The 27,523-nt window shown below is 39.1% G+C and overlaps 1 protein-coding gene, 2 long non-coding RNA genes and 2 pseudogenes across 5 annotated transcripts; 4 read left to right on the top strand and 1 right to left on the bottom strand.

The window, feature by feature from the left end:
• LOC102788106 (myosin heavy chain, fast skeletal muscle) lies at positions 1-6,988 on the bottom strand. Its single transcript, XM_006783312.3, has 24 exons — positions 6,932-6,988; positions 6,497-6,709; positions 5,330-5,473; positions 5,086-5,242; positions 4,934-4,961; positions 4,728-4,839; positions 4,555-4,647; positions 4,393-4,456; positions 4,182-4,280; positions 3,975-4,078; positions 3,626-3,764; positions 3,406-3,524; positions 3,063-3,212; positions 2,740-2,910; positions 2,346-2,652; positions 2,117-2,187; positions 1,928-2,015; positions 1,723-1,840; positions 1,522-1,645; positions 1,255-1,391; positions 832-1,087; positions 505-747; positions 234-410; positions 1-150 (listed from the first exon to the last, which is right to left on the bottom strand). The coding sequence occupies exons 2-24, from the start codon at positions 6,695-6,697 to the stop codon at positions 1-3; spliced, it is 3,252 nt and encodes a 1,083-aa protein (XP_006783375.2). The 5' UTR covers positions 6,698-6,709; positions 6,932-6,988.
• Positions 6,989-9,462: 2,474 nt separating this feature from the next.
• On the top strand, positions 9,463-13,510 carry LOC102787915 (uncharacterized). Its single transcript, XR_436659.2, has 4 exons — positions 9,463-9,629; positions 10,067-10,134; positions 10,257-10,360; positions 13,394-13,510. It is a non-coding gene; the product is annotated as an uncharacterized LOC102787915 (long non-coding RNA).
• Positions 13,511-14,113: 603 nt separating this feature from the next.
• Positions 14,114-20,239, top strand: LOC102790421 (myosin heavy chain, fast skeletal muscle-like; annotated as a pseudogene). Its single transcript, XR_015719037.1, has 7 exons — positions 14,114-14,289; positions 14,377-14,588; positions 14,762-14,905; positions 15,388-15,544; positions 19,137-19,512; positions 19,644-19,696; positions 20,052-20,239. The product of XR_015719037.1 is annotated as a myosin heavy chain, fast skeletal muscle-like (transcript).
• A 145-nt stretch (positions 20,240-20,384) lies between these two features.
• LOC148102766 (uncharacterized) lies at positions 20,385-23,807 on the top strand (annotated as a pseudogene). The gene is made up of 5 exons (XR_015719038.1): positions 20,385-20,499; positions 20,589-20,733; positions 23,050-23,305; positions 23,391-23,632; positions 23,699-23,807. The product of XR_015719038.1 is annotated as an uncharacterized LOC148102766 (transcript).
• Positions 23,808-24,023: 216 nt separating this feature from the next.
• LOC102790997 (uncharacterized) lies at positions 24,024-25,511 on the top strand. Its single transcript, XR_004843402.2, has 3 exons — positions 24,024-24,097; positions 24,357-24,461; positions 25,420-25,511. It is a non-coding gene; the product is annotated as an uncharacterized LOC102790997 (long non-coding RNA).
• The last annotated feature ends 2,012 nt before the right edge of the window (positions 25,512-27,523 follow it).

Here is a 27,523-nt window from a genome sequence, read left to right as displayed (position 1 = left end):
TTACTTCTTTATTTTCTCATCAGATTGCTGCTTATCGTTCTCCAGATCCATGATGGTTTCTTGGGCCAGTTTAAGGTCACCTTCAAGCTTTCTTTTAGCCCGCTCAAGGTCCATGCGAAGCTTCTTTTCTTGCTCCAGGGAACCTTCAAGCTACCAAAGACAGAGATATTTCATGGATTTAGAAAGTGTATTAGTGGACTGTTGGTTTTCAGATGAGTTTTAAAAATACTCACATCGTCCACTTGCTGCTCCAGCTTGGTCTTGGCCTTCGTCAGACTGTTAACTTTGTCTTCCTCTGCCTGCAGGTCATCGAGGACCTGCTGATGGGCCTCTTGGAGGGCTTTCTTTTCTTTGCTCAGCTTGGCAATTGTCTCATCTTGGGAAGTCATCTCCTCAACCAGGTTTTTAACCTATATTGACAGTATTTAAAAAAACCCCCAAAAAACAACGTCTTTGCAGTTTGCAAACAATTTGACCTCAAAGCCTTGAGACTGATGCACCAACCTTGTTCTCAGTGGCATGTTTCTCCTTTTCCACTTTGGCCAGGGTCAGCTCCAAGTCATCAATATCCTTCTTCAGCTCAGAGCACTCGTCCTCCAGCTTCCTCTTCTTTGCAGTCAGCTCAGCGTTCATTTCCTCCTCATCCTCCAGTCTCTCGGCTGTCTCTTTGAGTTTGGCCTCGAACTGGATTTTTGCTTTAATGAGCCCCTCACACCTTTCCTCTGCATCAGCAAGGTTTTCACCTTCCTAAATTGATAGTAATATACAAATGGATTAAGATTTCCTTATTCATAAAGACATATTTCAAATTCCTTTGTTATTTTAACATACCGCTTGAATTTGGATCTGCAAGTCATTCTTCTCCTGTAGGAGAGTAACCATCTTCTCTTCCAGCTCTTTCTTCTTAGCCAGAGCCTTTGCTAGCTCCTCTTTGGTCTTTTCAAAGTCCACTTTCATTGCGGCCATCTCTTTCTCTGTCTCTGCACTCTTCAGCAGAGGCTTAATCTTGAAGTACAACTTCATCCAAGGCCAGGTTTTGACATTCATGAATGAACGGATGTTGTACTGGATGGAGTAAATCGCCTCCCTGAGGATAGAAGATTGAGAAAAATTGGTATTTTTAGATCTGAAAAGCTGTAATAAAAACTATGGGCTGAACCAGAAAGAAAAAATTGGCGCAGAAATTACACTGAAGTTGTCATCTGCATTTGTAAAAATCCCCTTTGGTGTGTAAAGCTACTACGCCTACAGTACCTGCGTTCCATCATCTTGACAAACTCTCTCCTCATGAGGAAACCTCTGCAGAGAGCCTGCGTCATTGTGACAAGGATAGCGAGTTTTTCATCACGCATCTCCTCCAGGAGACCCAGGAGACCAGCTTTGAAGAACACCTGAAAAATAGTCATACAGAGCACATACAGCATTGTCAAAAGAAAAATTGTAATACCTGCTTAAAGTATCATGATTTAGCAGCAGTTTATTTAAAATACCCACAAAAGTTTGCAATTTTTGTTACTGTACCTTTGTGTGGCCAAACTTGTACTGGGTATGGTCAACATCAATGGAGCCCAAGAGTTTCTCTGAGGCCTTCTTGTTGTCGATGAACTGTCCCTCAGGGATGACACTGGCATTCAACACTTTGTATCTGATTGGGGGTACATGATGAATTAAGGAGAAGTTGATCTTTAGATTGTGACAAATGTCTTTATTCTTAGTAATCACCTCTGCTTGAAGTCACCGTAGAGGATTCTGCTGGGGAAACCTTTCCTGCAGATCCTGATCCCCTCCAGCACACCGTTACACCTCAGCTGGTGGATGACCAGGAAGTTCTCCATGAGACCTTAAACCCATATTAAATTCAGTCATGTACATGGCATTACATTTACCTTAAAATGCATTCATTTACATTATTGTTACCAGTCTTTACCAGGAGTTTTTGATTCATTAGGAATGAGACAGCGTACAAAATGAGGATGAGTGCTCCTTAAGTTCGTCATCAGCTTGCCCAGATTCTCCTGAAATATGAAAATATTCAAATTTTCACATGATGAGAAGTAAACCCTGGATGCTACCTACGCATCTGAGGAAAAAAAATAGATAATATTTTTATGCTTACCCTGAACAGAGCAGATACAGTCTGAAAAGACCCACCCTTTTTCTTGCCACCTTTCTTTCCACCTCCCTCAGCTGAAACATTAAATGTCAGATATAAACTTAAATGACTTTAAATATAATTTTTTATTTCATAATTTAATTTTTTTCTGTTCTGTACTAAATCTGATCATTTTGAAATATAATGAAAACAATAGAAACTCTGAATTCTGTCCTAAAAGTATGATCATCACCTTCTGCAGAGGCATGTGACGCATACAGGAAAGCCAACAGCTTTGTTGAAGACTTCTGGTAGAGCTGTACCACAGAGTCATTCAGGGGGTCTTTGTTCTTCTCCAGCCAGCCATTAACATTGTAGTCAACAGTACCAGCATAGTGCACCAGGGAGAAGTGGGCCTCAGCTTTGCCTTTGGCAGGCTTTGGTTTCTGGAAGGGGGCACTTTTGCCAACATGCTGGTCATAGAGTTTGTTCTTGAAGGTTGTGTCTGTTGCCTTGGGGACAATGCACTCCTCTTCAAGGATGGAGAAGATGCCCATTGGCTGCCATGATGAAAGAAGCATAAAAAAACCCAGTTTCAAGTTGTTTTCTATTGTTTTATGTGTACAAATGGACAGCACACGGCTCACCTTCTCAATAAGCTCAATGCAGGCAGCCAAGTCCATACCAAAGTCAATGAACTCCCATTCAATGCCCTCTTTCTTGTACTCTTCTTGCTCCAGGACAAACATGTGATGGTTGAAAAACTGTTGCAGTTTTTCATTGGTGAAGTTGATGCACAGCTGTTCCAGGCTGTTGAACTGCAAAAATACAGACAAGGTCAGCAAGCGCACCGAAAACAAGACCGTGCTTTTATTCTTGACATACCCTAAACCCTGAACTGTTTTGAAAATGTTTCATATAATTATCAACATGAACATAAGACTATGCAATGTTAGTTCTGCATACTTACATCAAAAATTTCAAACCCAGCAATGTCCAGGACACCAATAAAATAGCTTCTTGACTGCTTTGTGTCCAACATCTCGTTGATTCTGACGACCATCCACAAGAACATTTTCTCATAGACGGACTTTGAGAGAGCATTGACGGAATTGTTGACCTGATTTTGAAGTGAAGGGATATTGATTTTATCATTAGTGGTTATAAATTTAAGAACCATAGTGCCATTGTAACCTATTGGTAAAAAAAAAAGCCTTATCAATATGTATTAGTGTCTTGAAGGGTTTGGTTTAAAGACATTGTCTTACAGGAAATCATTTGTTATTTGTGTGTTTTCTTTGTAACATCTGTACCTGAGGAACAGTTTGACCTTTGGTCACATACTCGTTCCCAACCTTCACTCTCGGGTAGCACAGCGCTTTTAGCAAATCAGCCGAGTTCAGACCCATGAGGTAGGCGATTTTATCTGCAACTATATGAACACAAATTCATAAATAAATAAACCTCTACCCCAAAGGTCCTCTTTCAAGTGACAAAATCAGCAGTGCTTAAAGTGCACAATGTTCTTCATACCCTCAGTGCCATCCGGCTCAGCCTGCTCTTCTCGCTGCTTCTGCTTGAACTTCATGTTTCCGTGATGCATCACAGCTCCGGTCAGTTTATACATGGCAATTTTCTCGTCTGCGGTGAAGCCCAGGATGTCAATGGCAGTCTGTGAAATGATGAATAAGTTTTAATAAGCACACACAGAACCCATTATATTCTAATGTAAAATAGAAAGCTGTTTTTGATTCAGCGTTTATTACATTTTTAATTCAAACTCCCCATTAACAAAGCCGAACATCAATATGATAGGCTTCACGGAGTTCTGTTTATATAGTTATTAATATTAGTGAAAGGTCGTGAGTGAAGCTGTTCTTACATCAGTAGCGATGAATTCTTCAACGTCATTGATACTCTTGACAGTGATTTCACCCTGACTGATCATGGGATAGTCGTATGGGTTTGTGGTGATCAGGAGAGCCTCTAAATGAGAAAAACAAAATACATAAAACATAATGAACAATATATATATATATATAAACACTATATTTTGTTTTTTGGTGTAATTTTGGTATAATTCTCTAACCAATGAGCTCAGGTCTGTGGCCCGTTGTGAGCTGATAGAAGATATGGTAGCTCCTCTCAGCAGAGAGCTGGAACGTCACTCGAGACTTCTCCAGCAGATCTGTACAGATTTAAGTTTCGTGGTTATGACAAATCTTCCTTGTAGCAGTCAAAGCAGTCTGATAATTCCCTCAAAAATAAATACATAAGTAAAACCAAAACAAAAATCATACATGTTTCAATATCAGCCGAAGCCAGTTTTCCAGTTGTCCCAAAGTGAATTCTGATAAATTTTCCCTAAGCCGGAGAATAACGTTTCAATTATAAATGCCACAGTGAACATGAACTGTGAATTTTTACCACAGAATTAAGGTAAAATCACCAAAATAACTTACAAAACGTGAAGAATTGTCATTCCTCACAGTCTTGGCATTACCATAAGCTTCCAACAGTGGGTTTGCTGCAATGATTTGGTCTTCCAGTGACCCCTAAAGACACCGTTCATGAGCTGTGAGTACAGGAATTCTTTGATTGATTTTTAGATCTCATATTTTGCAACTTCATCTACCTGCATTTTGCCGGGAACTTGCTCGGTTTTCTTTCCTCCAGCCACTGCAATTGTTGCAAAGTACTGGATGACACGTTTTGTGTTGACAGTCTTTCCTGCACCAGATTCTCCACTGGTTAGAGTAAGGAGTTTTAAAGGTGTAATTTCGATATTGCAAATAATACTTTTGGAAATGCTCATCATATAAAAGCATGCTTTGTACTTACGTAATCAGGATGGACTGATTTTCTCTGTCTGTAAGAGACCAAAATCATCAAGCTAAAAATAATTAGTTCACTTTTGAATTGCATCTGTTTTATTTCTGAACTGTAGCTTACAAAATGATCAGGACACATTGTCTCTTAAAAAGGTTTATTACCTTGGAGCATGAACTGATAGGCGTTATCAGAGATGGAGAAGATGTGGGGTGGAGCCTCAACTCTCTTCTTGCCCCTGTATCCTGCAACAACCATTGAATCATACACTGGGAGCCACTTGTAGGGGTTCACAGTGACGCAGAAAAGCCCCGAGTAGGTCTATGGAGTCAGAGAGGATCATTTATGATGCAGATCTTCCTTTTGTCATGAACACGAGTATCAGCTATGGAGTTCTGATCAACTCACGTAGATCATCCATGCTGCATAGCGCTCTTTGAGGTTATACAGCACAGAAGGCTCACTGAGGTGGGTCATCATGGCCATGTCCTCAATCTTATCGAATTTGGGAGGGTTCATGGGGAAGACTTCATCTTCTTTCACAGTGATAGTCTGCCAAAGAAGGCACAAATGTAAATTCAGATAGAATTAAGCAGTTTTGTCTAACTTGTGATATTTGTTTTTAATCTTGTTTGTTTTATTCTCATTCTTATTTCGAATTATTCATTTGGCCTTCTGATCAGTTTTTGACTGTGGGATGCATCCAAATGGGTCCAAAAAGCTACTTCTTCTTAGTCTACTTTGCACAAGGTTGTATTTCAGATTTAATATGTGGCAAGAATAGCATTGTCAGACAATGAATCTGACAATGCTATTCTTGCCACACTCATCCACCCATTAAGCTGTGACAGTTAACAGTACTTGGCTTTTGTTACTCTTCAAGTAGTTCATGCAAAGATTTTGCTGTCTGTTTTGTTCACAGCGATGAAAACCGGAGGTTTGACCGTATCTCAGAAGAAAGGAGTGCTAGTATTCTTTGGTGTATTTTTTAGTGATTCAAGTCTGGTGTCAAACAACTTTGAATGCTTTATCAACAGTGAAATTCTGGGTATGTCTGGCCTTGTTCTTTCTGTTCTTCCTCCTTCTGAGAAGTGTTTTAATTTAGCATTATAGCTGCACCTGCATTTTTTTTGCTTTGTTTGTTGTTGCTGTTGTTGTTTTTTACAACACCAGCTTGGTTCAACTCCAAAGGAAATTCACATAACTGGCTTGAATTGAACCAAGTGAAACTTTCAGTCTAACCATTATGCTGAGAAAAGCTCCTTCTTTCTTAGCATAACAACTTGAGTTATGGCATTTTCACTCAGTTGTGATGCCATGTTTTCTGCTATCACGTGGTGAAGAATGGCTTCAGGGCAATCTCACAAGTTTAAATTTGATTGCTGAAAAGAGTTTGTCAGATTCTGAAAATTCCAAATATATCTTACATGTTACATGTAAATATACCCAAACCTCTCTGGTTTCAGATATTTGGACCATGCTACATATAGTTAACATATCCATATAATTATTCATAACTTGAGCAGTCTGAATTCACATTTGAAGCTGCACAAATTCAAGTGTCACTACTCTCACCTTCTTGCACAGAGTCTCCACGGTGGCTTTGCCGCCCTCTCTCTTAATAAGTTTCCCCTTGAGGTACATTTCTTTGGGCTCACTCACGAAGTATGCTGTTTTAGCATCAAATGGAGTATTTTGAGCTTCAATGCGCTCTCTTTCTGGCTTGCGGAGATACATGGCCGCCGCGCCAAAACACTCCATCTCTGAGTCTCCCATGATGACTCTTTACTGCAAGTGAGGAAACAAGAGAGGAGTCATTCATCTTATTTGTCAGCAGTGTATATATTATATATATTCACACTCTTATAGCTACCTATACAGCCAAACATGCTATTCCTTTAAGAAGAGGGATTCAATAAGTACCAACAAGAGATGCTCATAAAAATCTGTTCTTGTGTCTGTCCTACTCATGCACTGGTACTGTTGATCAAGAAAACTGATCACATTTACCCTGGAGGACACGAGATGAGAAATGGGTATTCCTGTCAGACTTCACTGCAGACTTCTGAAATAAGGAACAAAGATTCATAAATTAGACAGCTAAGTCAGTGGTTCTTTGTTTTAAAATAGTATTAAATAGAAATTAATTTTCTATTTTTTCTAAAGAAAAATCTGTTTGGAAACATAAAAATGTGAATAACCAGCCTGATTCCTATGATATGGCAAAGTACTGGAATAAATGACCTCCCCAAGATACTTACCTTTGCTGGGTGCCTGTGCTTGGTGGTGGCTTGCTCTTCCTTTTATATCAAATGATGGGAGCCTATCACACGTGGGTTTCTCTATTTGGTCATGCTGTGTGGTGTTATCCTTGTGCACCAGTTCTTTCCTCCGCCTCTGTCGTTGCACAGTTTATGTCTTCTGGACGTCTTACATGCCAGAATTCCTGTACCTGTAATTACCAACACAGTCAGGTTGTGTTGCCTTCAGCAAAAATACAGAGATGAAGCAGCATTTCGAACTCCATACTCCTGTATTGTTTTAAATTTTTATGTAACATACAGATGTGCAGTTGGTTTTTGGTTGTTTATGTGTAGCACAGATAGGAAATTGGCTCATTTTTTGCTAAAGTCAAGTCAGCAGTTACAGACAGTCCAAAGGTGTGACTAATGGATCTTTTTATTGGTCTCTGGCACAACAGTAGTCCCTAGAAGTGCTTTGGGGAAGCTTTAAAAAGTCACTGAGGTACTGTTTCAGAGGCCTTACAAGTCAGAAATTATTATAAAATAAAATGAGTGCCAAAAAGCTTTAAAGAAAAGGAAGGATTGCCAAGGCATTACATTTTACAACAGTGCCAACAGCTGTTCTTAGTCTTGTTCTTAAGGGATACACAAGGGAGACTGAGACAATCCCTAAAAGTAGAGCAGCAGAGTACCAATTCTTCTTCCTTTAAGTTTGAAAAATGACCTCATCGTGGATTTTTCCTGTGAATCTAAGTGCAGCGAGTTAACACTGTTTAGGGCATTCAATTCCATATTGTTTGTGTTTGTTAGATGCTTGTTGAGGCTTTTGTCAAGGATGGCAAGCATGCAGACATTTTTGCCATGACTATGGAACACAGCCGGCACAATTAAGCGTGGGTAGAAAGCCATTGGGCACTGTTTCCCTGGAAAGAAGATCAACTTACAGCAGTGAATAAGAAGAAGACATTCTAAAGCACTTACCCACAAGATATAATGAGCCTCTGTCTTCATAAAACATGTGTTACACGATACCTGCTCCGAAATCTTCTGTCTTATTAGGGCAAAACTCAAATATAGCATCAGGCTTATGTTGATACTAAAGTCAAATGCTACATACCTATCAGGCTTATTGTATTTTAATGGACTTTGATCTACGCCTGACACCTTCTTCATTTGTCAAAGAGTATCAGCTGGGCTGTGGATCATAAACCAAGGTGAGTGCTGGGTAACATTCCAGTCTGTTGGCTGAACACAAAGAAGCATCCTTGTGCTTGTGTTCAAATGTACAACACTGTATTGTACAGTTTAATTTAATCCTTTAAGCATTTTGGTTGCACTTTTATTTTCATGTTAGTGTATAACAGTTTTAATGTAATAATCTGATGTGTAGTGTTTTACCGGCGTTTTGTCATTTTTAGTTACATGTGAAAACCTAAGGTCAGTGGAGTGATTTTTTTAACCATGTGCTAGAGTTATACTTTGTAGATGCGTTATTTAGATTGCAGAATGAGGATGTGTGTGTGTGTGTGTGTGTGTGGGGGGGGGGGGGGGGGGGGGGGTTGATGCCATTAATTGCAAAGCCTGGAACTCAATTACTAAAGAATGTGTTATTATTTCATTAAGAGAAGTATTTGTTTATTAAACTCTTTTAATAATGCTGTATTGTTATGCAGCTTTTACATTTTTAATATTGTCTTTTAATCTTTCAGTGCATGCTGATAATAAGTGGTACTCAAATATAGCTGCAAGGAGCACTGACTGTGACCTTTTTTGATGACAAAGAGTTTTGTTGTTGGCGTGGTTTTTCTTTGTTAAAATTAGGTCTGAGATTTTGACTTGGCAGTACCCATCTTGCAGTAGGGCTCTGGTATTAGCGCGTGAGAAGGTGACAAGTGTGAGAGTGCCTGGGTGTGACTGTTAAGCTGTCTCCAACAGTTACACTTGTTACTCACACTTGATATTTTGGAGGCTAATGGCTTCATGCAGATGAAATTGTCCATCATTGTTATGCAAATGAATAGACTATTCCTGATTTTTTGGAAAAAAAAAACTGAATTACAATTTCTTTTTTTCTTTTGTTTTTTTAAAGTGCAAGGTCTGGTTATTAAAGCAGTAGTAGTTTGGGATGCACTCATTTCCTGGCAGTGTTAATGACTTCCACATGAGTGGTAGTCACTGGCATCTTATATGCCTCGAGTTGCAAAGGTGCAAACATGTTGATCATATTACCGGCTTCTCTGTCATCATCACCATCATGATCATCTTCTTGTTTCTTAACATTACACTGCTTCACCAGCTTTCACCGAGAGCCTGCATTTACCTAAAAATAATTTATTCTTTTTTTTATTATTATTATACAAAATGTTTTATTCAGGTCACAGGGTGATGTTTGAATCTGTACCAGCTTGCATTGGACAGAAGACGGGAAAACCGGGGACAGTCCCTTGGAACTATCTTAAAATATGGTATGACATGTTTTCAGATTTTTCTATATGCTATTCAGCTTTCATACTGATTATTTATTCCATGCATTGTTCTGAGAAATTTGGTAGAATTTCCAGTCTTGCTTTTTTATGTGAACTCTAATTGTAATAGATTGTAAAGATATGTCACTGGTTTACTGTGATTTTTGAATATAGGGAATTGATCTAGATCACCTTGAACTGAACTTTAAGCATATTTAAATGAATACTGGGGAACATATGGATTGAAATGAAACCTGTATGGCCATCAGACAAGTATAATTTAAGAGTTCACTGATGTAGTGCACCCAGTATAAACTCTACTATGTATCCCAAAAGCACCAGCTGCCTCTCCTGTCAAGCTTAAACACCCATGCTGTTTTCCATAATTCTCAGCAGAACCTTTAATGAAACCTTTCCTGTCTTTTTTCTGACCACAGCCAAGGTTGTTTTCCACAGGCAGTAATGTGATCCTCACAAATCAAAGGATACATGTAAACTTGATTGAGTAAGACATATTTAATAACTACTTATCACAAAATCCCATTGCCATGTGAGTTTTCCCCCTAAAAGTTTAAAGGTAATTAATAAAAGCAACAAACTAATGCTGTTTATTAATTATCTACACAGGAATGTGGCCGAAGGAGAAGAGAAAAAAAGGAAGACATGGAGAGATGGAACAACAACTCATGAAGTGCTAACTGACAAAGCTGGAAGAGTAAGAGAGACCACAGGTGCAAAACTACTTTTTTCACGTTTTAAAAAGGATATAGTAAAAAAAATAATAATACACACAAAAAAGGAAACAATCCACATGAATGTTATTTGCAGATTTTCCCATATTAGAAAAAACCTTGGCACAGTGGAATAGATTTACAGGAATGATGTAAACATGACATTGTAGCAAAAAACTGAAAAATGATGTGTATGCAGAGACCCATCTACCTGTAGAAAATAGAATTGATTAGTATTAAAAATACATCAACGTGAAAAGATGTTTAATTATTACGTTTTATACAACATTTATACACCTGAATTACATATACAAGATTTAGCTACACTGGCGTATTACTGTCAGCACTAAACCTTTCTAGTTGGTTGCACATAGACAGAATTTTATCTAAGCTATCTTCCAGTTTATACAGCTTTCCAGATTGTGGGTTAAGCCCTGCATTTCAAACACTTGAATCTGATGCTCATCTCTTTTGCAACTGTACTAAAGGAGTTCATTTACAAAGTAACAAATCATAATCAACAGCCACATGATTACATTTCCTCCATGCTTACTATCATTGCTCTCTGTTTTATAGTTGTGTGCGTTACTGCAAAGTCAGACCAGTTATGTTTTTTGTTATTTTTTGTCAAATATACAACGGTGGAACATCAAATTAAACTTGGCCAAACTTTCAAATGATGAAATCTGATCAATTCCTGTTAGCCAAAAACTCAAGCGTCAAAGAGCTTGAAACGTTCTGCTTCTTGTAGGTTTTTTTTACTCTTGGATCTGTATGTATGTGAAGGGAGTGGAAGCTTGTCCTACGAGGATGACTTTTTCACCTGGACCTTTTTGTTGTTAAAATCAGCAGAAAGTTGGTTTAAAGTAGGATGGCAGCCTTTAAGGGAGAGGAGATACAATGTTTGTTTCAGAAGAACTAGGGAGCTAAATATTACCTAAATAAGAATGATTTCAAACTCTAAACCATCCAAAGCTTATCGGGCTAAAGTGAGTGTAATAGTCCTATAAAAGTCCTTTTAAATAAAATGTAATTAGTCAGGAAAAAATGTTATGCACTTTGTAATGAATGAGGATGTGGGAGCAGCTGCATTTATCCATTACAGAATGAGAGAGAACAGGCGGATCTGTTGGCCTTAGAGCTTGATGAGAGTTCACACTGTGACATATCTGCCATAATTTTGCCCATCAAAAACAAATATGCAAATTAATCCTAGCCAAAAATTGATAGTGGAATTTGTATTAAGCAGACTGGACTCACTGCTACCTCCTACCTCCACCTCTCTCTCTCTCTCTCTCTTTGAGCTGCTCAATTCACATCACAGTGTCATCTGCAAACATGAACAAGCTTGGCTTTTTTGGAAGGGTTACCAGAAGAAAGCCTCACCTCTGTAAAAAAAAAAAAAAAAAAAAAAAAGAGTTTGCAATGTTGAATATGAACAAAGCAGAACACTTTAGGAAAAATGTCTAAATGTATAGAGACAAATATTCAGTCATCAGTTTCACAGCTAAAGCTTGGTCAAAATAGCTCTGGCTTTTGGACAGACGGCTAAAGGCAGAAGTAGATACATTCAGCACAGCTCTGACGTGATAAGCAAAATGATACTGAAGAGCATCCTTCAAGGGCAATAATCCCAAGCACACAAGTAAACCTGTGACAGAATTACTGAAAAGAAGTTGTAATGGTCCAGTCAAAGTCTAGAAGCAATGTTCTGAAGAGTGGACCCTACAGTGATGCAAAAGACTTATAAAGACATCGTTACACATTCAAAACCTTTTACTAACAACACTAAGAGCAGAAAAGGTGTGCCCCATCTGTTATTTATAGGAGGGTTGTATATATTTCATGATTCTAAAAAGGAAATCATACACACTGCAGTCAGCACCAAAACATCTTTGCATCATCCATCTGTCTGCAATATCAGTAACAAATGGCATGTGGTACACAAGGAAATGTAAACACTGGTAGTGCAATTAACAAAACATGTGACGCTCTATTTTTTTTTTTGGTATTTAACTTACCTGAACTTTCCAAAAGGCAACTAAGAAAGGTTCAGCATCAGTCCAAGTAAGCTATAAATCAGCCTTAATCTCTCCTTTCCTCACTCTCTGTCTGCTCTACTGATTTGACCTTTTTGTCACTTAACAATAAATGAACACACAGAAGCAAAATTGTCAGTCTGCTGCCAAAAACCTGCAGAGATATCTCATTTATCACACACAGGGGAATATTTTCCTCATTAGCAGTTCAAAAATAACTCGGCCTCCTTGAAGCCAAGATAGATTGTTTACCAAAGGCGAACAGGTGCTCTGCCATGTGAACAAGTTGTTCACTTGTTGTCATTTAGACAAATATTCACTGTTGATTACTTGGTGCTTTTTCTATCTATAAAGCAATGGAGCGGATGCAGTTGAACGCTTAAAAACAAAACAACAAAAAAATTGGGATATCCCGACCTTCTGCCCTCCTCTTGTTTGTTAATACCATGTTTCACCCTGTTCACAGCACTGGCTGGTCCAGTACAGTGTTGGGTAAGTTACTTTAAAAAAGTAATTAATTACTAATTACTTAGTCAATATTGTATTTAAAATACTTATCTAATTACTGTGTCAGAAAAGTAACTTAATTACTAAATAAGTAATTTAACTAAATACTTCTTAAAATCCCTATAAACATTGAGTGGGCAAACAACAGAAATTAAACTCTTTAAATAATAAATAATTTTTTTTTAAAGACGGAGACTACAGTAGGCAGCGGTAGCATCTCTTCCACAATGTAGCCTGCAATTATTTTTTTAAGCTCACCTTCAGACGCTTTCTGTGCTGCTGAAGTAAAATCAAGTTTTGCCTGCTTAGCAGGAGTTGCCGCGATGTTATCCATGGATGATGAACAAGAATCACTCAGAAGTGTTCGTCTATGCTCTCGTGTCAGGCGCTTCAGTAGATTACTCGTGCTATTAACAGCAGTCAATAGTTTTTTCTCCCCAGAACATAGCTTACATATTACTGTAATATTCTTGTCTGCTTGTTTCAGAAAGGTGAAGAGACGGGAATATGTCCATTTCAAAAAACAGCCACAGGCTTCAGCCGAGTCTGACATCTTCTGCTTTAGAATACTCCTATGCAGCAAACTGATGCAAAATGACGTGCACCTGCACAGTTCAACAGTGTATGGTATGGTAGTGTATGGTATTTTTCTCAGAGTACCATCAGTGTTTGTAGCATCAGAGCCTCAAATACAAACTACAATCAGTGCTAAGCATGCACTAAGCAAACTCGCTGCGCAGAACAGAAACGATAACAGACTTGCAAAGATCTCTACTTACCATGAAAGAACTTAACACAATTGAACGTGATGTGTTTGTGACCTAGTTACTGTACTAACAGTCAGAAATACAGAGCTTAGGTGTCCTCTTTCTTTATAGAGGAAGCACATCATGATAATGGACCATAAAGTGATCTCAAATTAGCTTCTGCTTAATGCTTGGGCCTTTGCTTAAGAGATGTTTGAAACAATTTCTCTGCCAAAAATGTGTTTTAATGGTGTGGCTCTTCCCTGTGCTGATAATGTAATCTGTCATATGTGCACAAAGACTGTCATTAGTTATTTTTCTACATTTTTTATGAATTCATAAAAGCCTGTAGAAATGCAGCATACATGAATTCATTCTTCCTTTCAGGTTTAGGTATGATAATGCATAAACAACCCCTTCAGTTATTTACAGGTCGCTTTTTTGTGAGGAATTGTTGAGTTGTTTGTTTTTCTGTTTTGGAGGATAGACTGACATGATGAGCTTAGGAAGCAATCTGCTATCATTCAGAAGCGCAGTGACCTAAGAATGAGGTGATAAATGGTGGCCAGAGATTTCAGTATAAAAGAAGCACCCCCAACCTCCATGAAAGCTCTCTAATGATAGGCTGCCAACAGAAGTGAGTCCTCGCTCAGATTTTTTTTCATTATTGAGTCAGTTAAGTGCCCTTAAATATTAATTGAATTTTACTTTTTTATTTTGACAGCGAGCGTTCAACAAGTCGACCCACACATGGAGCGTTTTGGCCCAGCAGCCATATATCTCCAGAAACCTGAAAAGGAGAGAATAGAGGCTCAAAACACTCCCTTTGATGCCAAAACGGCTTATTTTGTGTCTGAGCCCACTGACATGTATTTAAAGGGGAGAATTGTGAAGAAGGAGGGTAGCAAACTCACAGTTGAAATTCAGGGTGGGAAGGTATGTACATGTTTTGATGCATATTCAATAATCTGGGTATGGAAATCCCAGAAAGCTGATCCTAAACTCCGTGGGAATTGTTTGTACTGTACACTTTTAGCATGCAGTAAATTAGACATGTGAAACATCTGAATACGTTTTGCTCAAATTCTTCAGTGTTTTGTTGTGTGCAGACTCTCACCGTGAAAGAAGATGAAGTCTTCCCAATGAACCCTCCAAAGTTAGATAAGTTTTAGGACACAGTTGTTATGACCCACCTCAGTGAGCCTGCTGTGCTATATAACCTCAAAGAGCGCTATGGAGCATGGATGATCTACGTAAGACCCGTTTAAAATGAAACACAAAACTTTAGTTTGTGGAGAGACATGTATGTTTGCTGAAGGCTGAATAATTATGACCACCCCTGCCTTACATGCTGACAAGATTTCTGAAGGTGCCTAGAGGTTTTTGTCAGTGATATATCAGCAGCCACCTGGATTTAAATGTCTGGATGTGGATACACCACAAATCAGACCTCTGGCACATTCAACCCCTCACTCACACCTGCTAACATGTCGGTTGCTTCAGAGATGCCAGAAATGCAAATTGTTATGGCCAGACCCATTTGTCCCTTCAAAGTCTTTATACCTGCTCATTTCTCCCACCACCTACAAGTGACAGTGAGAACCATCCACTATATTCCACTTTGATGTGTACCATTGTTATGAGATCTGTTTTATGTATTTGATGTGTAGGTCTTCATAATGTTTGGGCTTCTTTTATTTCTTGCCATTTATATGATCTTGTGCTTCTCAAACAGACCTACTCTGGCCTGTTCTGCGTCACTGTGAACCCCTGCCAGTGGCTCCTGGTGTATGATGCAATGGTTGTTGCAAGATACAGGGGCAAGAAGAGGATTGAGGCTCCACACCACATCTTCTCCATCTCTGATAATGCCTATCAGTTCATGCTCCAAGGTAATAAACCCTTTGATCAGCAACTCCATTAAACTAACGACCCATAAAAAGTCTACATTTTATATTCTACATAATGTCTTGTGTACTTCCCCTTTATTGGTGATGGTGCCTACAAATACATATGAATTTATAATGATTTAATGTGGCAGCTTATAATAAATGAATTCAATAACACAATTTGTATTAAATTACATTTTTTCACAGATTGTGAGAATTAGTCAATCATGATTACTTAAGTTTTAATGAAAGACATCTGTTTTGGACTGAAACAACTCTAAGTGATCTAACTGATCATTTCTGCACTGTATTACCCCTCAAAACATGACTATCCAGAGTTGGGACCAGGAAGCAGAGTTGCAGTCTTACACGCCTCTCTGCAGCTTCTCTCCTCCTGCTACCCCCCCAAAAACCCATCTCCATAGAGACTGTGTCTGCTTCCAAAAAGACAAAAAACAAACTAAAAACCAGCAACAAACAACTTAAACATTTACAAAGAAAGAACAATACAGTATCCACATCTGAACCAAAGAGTAAAACAGTGAAATGTGGATTATTAAATATTAGGTCTCTCTCCTCCAAGTCTCTGTTAGTACATGACTTAATAATTGATCAACAAATTGATTTACTCTGCCTTACAGAAACCTGGTTGCAGCAGGATGATTATGTTAGTTTAAATGAATCAACACCCCCGAGTCATTCTAACTACCAGAAATCTCGAAGCACAGGTCGAGGGGGCGGTTTGGCAGCAATTTTTCACACCAGTCTATTAATTAATGAAAGACCAAGACAGACTTTTAATTCATTTGAAAGCCTGATGCTTAACATTGTCCACCCCAGCTGTGAAACTCAGAAACCAGTCTTACTTGTTATCATCTATCGTCCACCTGGGCCTTACACAGAGCTTCTGTCTGATTTCTCAGACTTTATATCTAATTTAGTTCTGAGCTCAGATAAAATAATTATTGTGGGTGATTTTAACATCCATGTTGATGCTAAAAATGACAGCCTCAACATGGCATTTAGTCTGTTGTTAGACTCAATTGGTTTCTCTCAAAATGTAAAAGAACCCACCCACCACTTTAATCACACTCTAGATCTTGTTTTAACATATGGCATAGAAACTGAACATTTAACAGTGTTTCCTGAAAACCCTCTCCTGTCTGATCATTTCTTGATAACATTTACATTTACAATAATTGATTACGCAGCAGTGGAGAGTGGACTTTATCAAAGTAGATGTCTTTCTGAAAGCGCTGTAACTAAGTTTAAGAATATAATCCAGCCACTGTTATCATCGTCAATGCCCTGTACCAACACAGAGCAGAGCAGCTATCTGAACGCTACCCCAACAGAGGTCGATTATCTTGTTAATAATTTCACCTCCTCACTACGTACGACTCTGGATACTGTAGCTCTGGTGAAAACTAAGGTCTCTAATCAGAAGTACCTGACCCCGTGGTATAATTCTCAAACACGTACCCTAAAGCAGATGACTCGTAATCTGGAGAGGAAATGGCGTGTCACAAATTTAGAGGATCATCATTTAGCCTGGAGAAATAGTTTGTTGCTTTATAAGAAAGCCCTCCGCAAAGCCAGAACAGCTTACTACTCATCACTGATCGAAGAAAATAAGAACAACCCCAGGTTTCTCTTCAGCACTGTAGCCAGGCTGACAAAAAGTCAGAGCTCTTTTGAGCCAACCATCCCTTTAACATTAACTAGTGATGACTTCATGAACTTCTTCACAAATAAAATTTTTATCATTAGAGAAAAAATTACCAATAATCATCCCACAGATGTAATATTATCTACAGCTACTCTTAGTTCCATTGATGTTAAGTTAGACTCTTTTTCTCCAATCGATCTTTCTGAGTTAACTTCAATAATTACTTCCTCCAAACCATCAACGTGTCTTTTAGACCCCATTCCTACAAAACTGCTCAAAGAAGTCCTGCCATTGATTAATTCTTCGATCTTATATATGATCAACCTATCTCTAATAATCGGCTATGTACCACAGGCCTTCAAGGTGGCTGCAGTTAAACCTTTACTCAAAAAGCCATCTCTAGACCCAGCAGTCTTAGCTAATTATAGGCCAATCTCCAACCTTCCTTTCATATCAAAAATCCTTGAAAGAGTAGTTGTCAAACAGCTAACAGATCATCTGCAGAGGAATGGTTTATTTGAAGAGTTTCAGTCAGGTTTCAGAGTTCATCACAGCACAGAAACAGCTTTAGTGAAGGTTACAAATGATCTTCTTATGGCCTCTGACAGTGGACTCATCTCTGTGCTCGTCCTTCTTGACCTTAGTGCAGCATTCGATACTGTTGACCATAATATCCTGTTAGAGCGATTAGAACATGCTGTAGGTATTACAGGTATTGCACTGCAGTGGTTTGTATCATATCTATCTAATAGACTCCAATTTGTGCATGTAAATGGAGAGTCCTCTTCACACACTGAGGTTAATTATGGAGTTCCACAGGGTTCAGTGCTAGGACCAATTCTGTTTACATTATACATGCTTCCCCTAGGCAGCATCATTAGAAGACATAGCATACATTTTCACTGCTATGCAGATGACACCCAGCTCTATCTGTCCATAAAGCCAGATAACACACACCAATTAGTTAAACTGCAGGAATGTCTTAAAGACATAAAGACTTGGATGGCCACTAACTTTCTGCTTCTTAACTCAGATAAAACTGAGGTCATTGTACTCGGCGCTGAAAAGCTTAGAAATATGGTATCTAACCAGATTCTTACTCTGGATGGCATTACCTTGGCCTCCAGTAACACTGTGAGGAACCTTGGAGTCATTTTTGACCAGGATATGTCCTTCAACGCACATATTAAACAAATATGTAAGACTGCGTTCTTCCATTTGCGCAACATCTCTAAAATTAGAAATATCCTGTCTCAGAGTGATGCTGAAAAACTAGTTCATGCATTTATTACTTCCAGGCTGGACTACTGCAATTCATTATTATCAGGATGTCCAAAAAACTCACTGAAAAGCCTTCAGTTAATCCAAAATGCTGCAGCAAGAGTACTGACAGGGACTAGAAAGAGAGAGCATATTTCTCCTGTTTTGGCTTCCCTTCATTGGCTTCCTGTTAAATCCAGAATTGAATTCAAAATCCTGCTCCTCACATACAAGGTCTTAAATAATCAGGCCCCATCTTATCTTAATGACCTTGTAGTACCATATTACCCTATTAGAGCACTTCTCCCACTCTGCAGGCCTACTTGTTGTTCCTAGAGTATTTAAAAGTAGAATGGGAGGGAGAGCCTTCAGTTTTCAGGCCCCTCTTCTGTGGAACCAGCTTCCAGTTTGGATTCGGGAGACAGACACTATCTCTACTTTTAAGATTAGGCTTAAAACTTTCCTTTTTGCTAAAGCATATAGTTAGGGCTGGACCAGGTGACCCTGAATCCTCCCTTAGTTATGCTGCAATAGATGTAGGCTGCCGGGGGATTCCCATGATGCATTGAGTTTTTCCTTTCCAGTCACCTTTCTCACTCACTATGTGTTAATAGACCTCTCTGTATTGAATCATATCTGTTATTAATCTCTGTCTCTCTTCCACAGCATGTCTTTTATCCTGTCTTCCTTCTCTCACCCCAACCGGTCGCAGCAGATGGCCGCCCCTCCCTGAGCCTTGTTCTGCCAGAGGTTTCTTCCTGTTAAAAGGGAGTTTTTCCTTCCCACTGTCGCCAAAGTGCTTGCTCATAGGGGGTCATATGATTGTTGGGCTTTTCTCTGTATCTATGAAGCGCCTTGAGGCGACATTTGTTGTGATTTGGCGCTATATAAATAAAATTGAATTGAATTGAATTGAATTATGTCAGATTTACACCATTGCATGTGTGTTTCATTTTCCAGCAGAGAATCTGGTGCAGAAAAGACTGTCAACACTAACGTGTCATCCAACACTTTGCAACAGTCGCAGTGTCTGCAGTGAAATGTAAACGAAATGTAAATAAAAACTCAAAATGTGAAAATGCAAGTTAAGTGATGTGATATGATGCAGAAATGTGTGATACACTTGCCAATTTAAAATGAAAAACACAAACGTGTTGGATAACATCATTTTAGGGGGTCGCTGGAGGATGAAATCATTGCAGCCAACCTACTTCTGGAGGCTTATGGTAATACTAAAACAGTTAGGAATGATAACTCATCTCTGTATTCACTGTGGGCTGATAGTCTTTTTTTCCACTTCATTGCTATAAAATATTAAGGTTAATAGCTAAACTGAGAAGGAAACCCTGTTGTCTTTGTGTGTTTCTGGCTGTAAAATCAGGAATTGAAAGATGTAAGCTTCTCATTTCTTACTGCTGAATTTCTGTTAACCAAGAGTACAGATTGGCAATGAAATGGTGGTCAAAGGTCAAACTGTGCCACAGGGAATTAAAAAGTAGTCTATGAGCAAACAGTCATTTATATATTTAAAAAAAAATCCTCTTCTGTGGTATAATCAGAACCCAAACTCTTATTTCTTAGGTTCATAAGAGAGTGATGGCTCTGTCCAAGGCTGTCTATGAGAAAATGTTCTTGTGGATGGTTGTGAGACTCAATGACATCCTGGATACAAAGCAGCCAAGATTCTGTCCTGGACATCACTGGGTTTGAAATCTTTGATGGAAGTATGCAGAACTAACACTGCATAGTCTTACGTTCATGTTGCTAAATATAGTAAAGTAAGTAAAGTACAAACGTCATTTCTTCATACTGTACAGAACAGCAACACACAAACTTTGACACTTTTTCCCCTTTTCAGTTAAACAGCCTGGAACAGCTGTGGATCAACTTCACTAATGAAAAACTGCAACAGTTTTTCAACCATCACATGTTTGTCCTGGAGCAAGAAGAGTACAAGAAAGAGGGCATTGAATGGGAGTTCACTGACTTTGGTATGGACTTGGCTGCCTGCATTGAGCATATTAAGAAGGTGAGCCGTGTGCTGTCCATTTGCATAGAAAACAGTAGAAAACAACTTTCAATTGTTTTGTTTTTTTACTGCTTCTTTCATCACGGCAGCCGATGGGTATCTTCTCCATCCTTGAAGAGGAGAGTGCATGTTCTCCAAGGCAACAGACATGACCTTCAAGAGCAAACTCTATGACCAGCATGTTAGCAAAAGTGCCAAGTTTTTATATAAACTCATGCATCTACAAAATTTAAGGTATGCGGAAAGACTATTGCATTTATTGTTTCGCATTATTTACATATCAGTTTGCAAAATGCACTTTACAGATGCAAAAGGTGGGAAAAAAGGCTGCCCACATAGCAGACAGGTCTGGCCTGGATCTGGTGTCAAGCCGGCACTGCTGGGTGACTTCTGGCATGGTACGTGGTATGTCATCCAGATATGGGCCAGGCCTGGCATAGATGACACTGTTTATGTGATGGCATGCCACATCTGGCCCGATTGTGGTTTGGCTTATGTGGCCCAGGCTCATAGACAACAGGTCTGGCCTGAATCCAGCATCAAGCTGGCACTTCTGACTGACTGGTGTGTTGGCAGGGTGTATGTCAACCAGATGTGGGCCAGGTCTGGCAATGATGACACTATTTATGTTCCTATTTTCCCATTTTAGGTAGAAGACCCAACTGCCATGTTGCAATACTATACAGCTATGGTAGTGGTTTGATCCCTCCAGTCAGCATGTCAAGAGTGTGAATGTGTATGAATGTAGTTAGGAAGCACTCAGTTCAGAGAAGATGTGTGAATGTGGCATGTCGTATAGAGCACTTTAGGTAATCCGGGAGAGTAGAAAAGTGCTATTTAAGAATCACTGTCTGAACTGTCTGAGTTTTGTCATGTTACTTTTGCACTATTATGTTCCAGCACATGTTGTTATTACATGGCTTGATTAAGGTACACATTAGGCTGACATCTGGGGCCAGAGCTGAAACTGTTCTGGGCCAGCACAGGACCACCAGTGTGTCTGCAACTGGCCTTGTGCTCTGGCAAACCAGATCTGGGCCACCAAAGGGCCGTCATTCTTTGCGGTATGTGGGCCATGTGTAAGCACGTTGTGTGGGCCAGATCTGGGCCATACCAATTTTGCTATGTGGGTGGTGGCAAGAAGAAGGGCAGTTCCTTCCAGACAGTGTCGGCTCTTTTCAGGGTAATATTCATTTTCTTAAATACTCAAATGAAGAACTTTAAGGAGCATGCACCCACATTTTGTGTGCTGCTTAATTCCCAATGAAACTAAAACACCAGGTAGGTCCCTGGTTTAATATCACTGCAGGTGGAGACTTTGATTAATGTACAGAAAGTACTTCTGCTCTGAATAATTCAGGGAAAATTTTCTTTTTCATTAGTCTGTGAAAGCTAAGTATTTTGGTGTGATTGCCATAAAAAGTCGCTATTTCCTAGTTACATAGTTCAGTCCAGCAGGCTCTGAATGCTGGAACAATCACAAAATCCAACTTTTTTTCTTGTCAAAGTATCAAAATAGATCATATTTGATATAATAATGAAAACATTTTAAATAAGTTTTTGCTTAACCTTGACTGTCAAGCTCTTTATGTTTGTGCAGCTTCCCCACTTGAAAGGGATTGATGCATCTACCACAGGTGTTTAACTGGATTTCACTCAATGACCAGGCAGATCTTTTGTTTCCCTTTTTTCTTTAATCTTCTTTTCGGCCATAGTCAGCCACAGGTGAAAAACCTTTAAATACAAATTACGTTTGTTATCACACATCTGCGAACATTAACCAATCCAAACCTTTTTTAACAGTAGCAGTGCATAAGCTTTGTAGCACAATATTTACTTGAGTATTTTTAAATGCTCAAATTATGTAATTCACTCTAACGACTGAACACAAGATTAAAAGATATTGCTTTTTTAAAAGTGCTAAATCAAATGGCTAATCTGCATTAGAACTTAAACAGCAAACAATAGTATTTATGACCATTTTTTCTTGCATTTAACCATATGCAAGCATTAACAGTCTTCCATATGCAGACCAACAACAAACAATGGTGCCGCTCATAAACATTAGTTCCAGCCTGTCACTTTTACTTTTTTGTCTCAGGACTCTCCACCTCCTAAACTCAGTTTGACTTTACATTGACTGAACCCAAAAATGTAATGAAAAATGTTGGCGATGTCATGGGTAATGTACAACAGCTGACTGTAACTCCTTCAGTTTTATGGTAGATAAAAGCATCTTGTTAGGCTACCACATGGTAAATGCAGGATTTGTCAGAGCTTCTGCATTATTCTGAATCATTCTTACTCTTAGTCACGTAGTTTAAGGTCTTTAATAGACAACAAAGCTGTGTGTCAGAGTGCCGGAGGCCTCTAGGGACATGTTATTGAACAGGAAGATGCTGAACTTAATGTTCTCGCAAAATGTAATTTTTTGAGTTAAGAAAAGATTGCAGTGCAGTTTTCTTTTTTTAAAATCTGGGAGACAGCAGTAACTTTTTCCTATTCCGTTTGAGCAATGAAAGAAAAATGTCCTGTACTTTGTCTCCACAGAGAATCCATTTACACCATCCAGTACAACATCCGTGCATTCATGAATGTCAAAACCTGGCCGTGGATGAAGCTGTACTTTAGAATAAGGCCACTTCTCGGGAGTGCAGAGGCAGAGAAAGAGATGGCACAAATGAAAGAGGACTTTGAAAAGACCAAGGAGGACCCAGCAAAGGCTCTGGCTAAGAGGAAAAAACTGGAGGAAAAGATTGTTTCTCTCGTACAGGAGAAGAATGACTTGCAGATCCAAATTCAGAGAGTATGTTAAAGAGAACTGGAGCCTCCATTTTTCTGTAACTTGATTTTTTACAGCTGACTGTATCATTTCCTTTTTGCATTTACAGAAGGGTGAAGCCCTCGCTGATGCAGAGGAAAGGTGTGAGGGGCTCATTAAAGCAAAAATCCAACTCAGGGTCAAACTTAAAGAGACAGCCGAGGACTGGAGGATGAGGAGGAAATGAACGCTGAGCTGACTGACAAGAAGAGGAAGTTGGAGGACGAGTGCTCTGAGCTGAAGAAGGATATTGATGACTTAGAGCTGACCCTGGCCAAAGTGGAAAAGGAGAAACATGCCACTGAGAACAAGGTTTGTGCCTCATTTCAGTTGTTTAGTGGAAGCTGCATGCTATAATGATTTTATTCACTCTCACAGAGGAACTGGCTGCTCAAGATGAGTCCATTGCCAAGTTGACCAAAAAAAAGAAAGCCCTCCAAGAGGCCCATCAGTTGACCCTCGATGACCTGCAGGCAGAGGAAGACAAAGTTAACAGCCCGACGAAGGCCAAGACCAAGCTGGAGCAGCAAGTGGACGATGTGAGTTTCTATATTTGTTTGAATTATCACAAGTGCAGCAAGTTTTTATATATTGAAGCTGGCACTAATTACTGTGTGCGTGAATGCACAAGATTGAAGGTACACTGGAGCAAGAAAGGAAGCTCCGTATGGATCTTGAGTGAGCTAAAAGAAACCTCGAGGGAAATCTGAACCTGGCCCGCGAAACCGTCATGGATCTTCCATGAAAGGCGGCAAGAAGCAGCTCCAGAGACTAGAGGTGAGGGTTTGTTCGCTGCAGAAAAAATGTGTTTGTTGTCTTTTTTTTTTTTACTTTACTGTAGTTCCTCAGTAAAGTGAGATCATTTAAGAAACTACTTTGATAAAAGTTGTAGAAGTGGTACCCCAAACACATTTAAAACTAAAGGTGGGCTCTGTTTATTTCACTGAACTGTTTTGTGTAGGAAAAAAGTTCATAAAATGTTATAAAATATCACTTTTTTTTACCATAAAAAACATCTGGGCTTGTGGCTGGAAAGGTTCGGGGGCTGGAGGTGGAGGTTTAGGTGGAGCAGAAACGTGGATCTGTGTCTGTAAAGGGTGTCCGCAAGAATGAACCTAAAGTGAAGGAGCTGACTTATCAGGTAGGATGCAACAAAACAGAAATGCTTTTTCTGGCATAAAATCCCAAAATTTTTAATTAACTAAGGAAGTGATGAGTGATCATCACGTATCGTTTTATAATTTGTGCTGCCAAGAACAAGCTGGGTGTAGAATATGCATTACACCCCTAGAGGGCAATAATCTCCATTATATGAAGAGTCTGTGGCTCCAACAGTAGTTGACAAACTGATGTGATAAAGAGTACACCACTGCTGAAACTAAACTCTCTGGTTGCAACTATAAATACACACAGTTATGTGTTTATATCTATGCTAATTGTGTGAAATTGCTAGAGCTGTTCAACAGATTTTCACTTTGAAAAACTGAGGAGATCAGGAACCCCTGCATGTGCAGCTGCATGTGCAGCTGCATGTGCAGCTGCATGTGCAGATGGGTTGATGTTTGGTGCATATTTGTTTGTTGTTGTCCCTCGTGTGCGTCTGAAGTGGATTCACTGTGGAAGATGAGCGTGTTGTGTGCTCTGAAGTTGTTTTGAAGACGTTCATGAATCAGATAGAGAAGAAGTAGGTCTCTGTAGTGGTAGTTTCAGACAGACTCTGTTGTCTCTAGGCTGAGTAGGACAAGAAGAGTATTACCCGACTTCAAGATCTTGTGGACAAGCTGCAGCTGTCTGTCTGAGAAAGCTGTGAGTGTGAAATATTCAACACATGCAAAGCAGATAGTCATGACAAAGTAACACCTTTACTTCTGACCTTGTTGACAGCAGTGGACTTACAGTAGGAAGCAGAATTATTTTATGATGGTTCACAGAAAGTTGACTCTGTTCATCTGGAACGTTTCTCCCACTAAAAACTCCAGAAACGTCCAGATAAACAGATTTAACTTCCTTACCTGGATTACTGAGCGTGCATCAAGAGATTTAATGAAAGTTATTTTTTACTGATGAGTGACATCATTACCTTAACTTCTACTTTTCAGGAGGAGCAAGCCAACACTCACCTGGCCAGGAACAGGAAGGTTCAGCATGAGCTTGAGGAAGCTCAGGAGCGCGCTGACATCGCAGAGTCGCAGGTCAACAAGCTGAAAGCAAAGAGCTGTGAAATTGTCAGCGTAAAATAATTTTGTTAATTCTGTTTTATTGTCATGATGAAGGTACTCTGCAAAGGTGGTGCATCTCTTAACAGAACCATTTGACATTAGTTTGTTGCTCTCTCTTTTGTGTTGAAGGTCAAGGAGACATGAATGAACCGCAGTCTGGATGAAATCACACAATATGAGCTTTTTTGTCTGATGTACCAACTACGTGACAAGAAATAAACACACAAGCAGTTGAATATCTTTTATGTCGTGTGCTTTAAATAATGCTTAACTCAAAAGAAGTAGACATGAAGCTAGTTATTCAGAGACATTACGGTCATCAAAGTTAAACAGATATTTTTTTTTAAATATTTGTAGGATTGCTCGAGAGCTCCGGACACATTTCTGAAAATGTGTCCGGATTTAAAGGTGTACTTACACTTGGTGCACCTCTGCACAAGTTAAACAATACATATAAACTGTAGCTTGCCTCCACCAGTGTGTGAATGTGAGAGTGAATGAATAGTGGAATTGTACAGCGCTTTGAGGGCCCCGAAAAGCGCTATATAAAATGCAATCCATTATTATTATTATTATATAGAACCTAATAACAGTGAACTGAAATGCTCTTTTATGTGTGTGGTGGTCTAAATGTGGGCTGCACAGCTTCATCACTCGCAATAACCTGGTTGTCAACTGTCGCCTGTTATCACATAGACGTTCTTTAGGTTATGATAACTGTAAATCTGTTCCCTGTGGTGATAATGTTACTGACAGTGTAGTGACCTTACAGTTTTTCTATGTGCTCCAGCACATATGTTGCACCATGCCACAGCGTCGTGTAATGAAAATAGACCCATTAGTGACCCACAACCTACAGCAACACTCCTCCTCATGCTTAAACCCGAGCAGTGTCTTGGCATTTACCGTCACTACATCTCAAATATTGCTTTTTATTTTAATAAAAAGAAAATCATGGAAAACCCAATAGAAACCTGAAGTATTCTGGAAAGCTAGTAAAGTACAGGAAAGCTAAAGTAATATTGTAATATTTTATTAAAGCACAGTGAAGAAAAACAAGATCAATTACATATTTAATGTCAATGTTACTGCAGGTGTCTGATTTTAAATATCTTTGTTTTGACGTGAATCTCAGACATCCTCCTTTGGGAAAGGAGCCTTTTGGGAAGTGGTTTTATGAACATTGAATAGTGACTCCACTGGTAATGGGAAACGACCTGAGATTAATATTAGATAGGCTTAGATTGAACTGAAATCAGCCTGGAGTCATAAAGCTGAATAAAATAAGATAATCAGACTAAAACTAGTTGAGAAACTAGAAATGATAAGTTGAGCAAAACTAATTGATTATATTGTCTTTTTTTAATTAATAGTCCAATTAGTCTTCCTTTAAATGTGTTTATTTATCTGATATCACCTCATATCTCTTAGCTTCTTCTGCTAGAAGCTAATACATTTTCATTTCTGCTGCTGAAAACCTTCAAAAGCAACTATAGAAAAAATTACTTTTCTTTGCATTTTCTATTTAAATCTGGACTCACATTTTAATACCATTTCAGTAAGCGCTCTTTCGTCCTTCGGGAGGCTCAGGCCACCAAGGAGGCAGTTGTTTCATATCAAAGGTCGTTCCACAATAAGACTTGAAGCTGTAACAAATGGCTGAGCTCTGAGAGCATTGCTGAGGAGACAGCTATATTTGTGTTTCTTCCAAATAAGCACACCCAGGAGCACAAGAGGTCGAGTATCACATTTCTATTGAATATTTAGGCCTATTTTGTCGAGTGTCAAGTCCTCAATATTTGGCTCCTAATGCCCTCTTCCCTTCTTTGCTTCTTCAGTGTCATCTTTCAACAAGGAAAGAATGCAAACTACTACACGTCGTATAACACGATCCTCTCCTTGTCGCATATGGGGAACAAATACTGGACTTAAGAGAAGGTCAAGCTACAAGCCGCTCCTTGTCTTCAGTTCATCTGTCAGGGCA

This window comes from Neolamprologus brichardi, chromosome 5 (assembly GCF_056152115.1).
Source record: "Neolamprologus brichardi isolate AB-2024 chromosome 5, ASM5615211v1, whole genome shotgun sequence".
Classification (NCBI taxonomy): domain Eukaryota; kingdom Metazoa; phylum Chordata; class Actinopteri; order Cichliformes; family Cichlidae; genus Neolamprologus; species Neolamprologus brichardi.
This window is presented reverse-complemented; position numbering and strand designations above follow the sequence as displayed.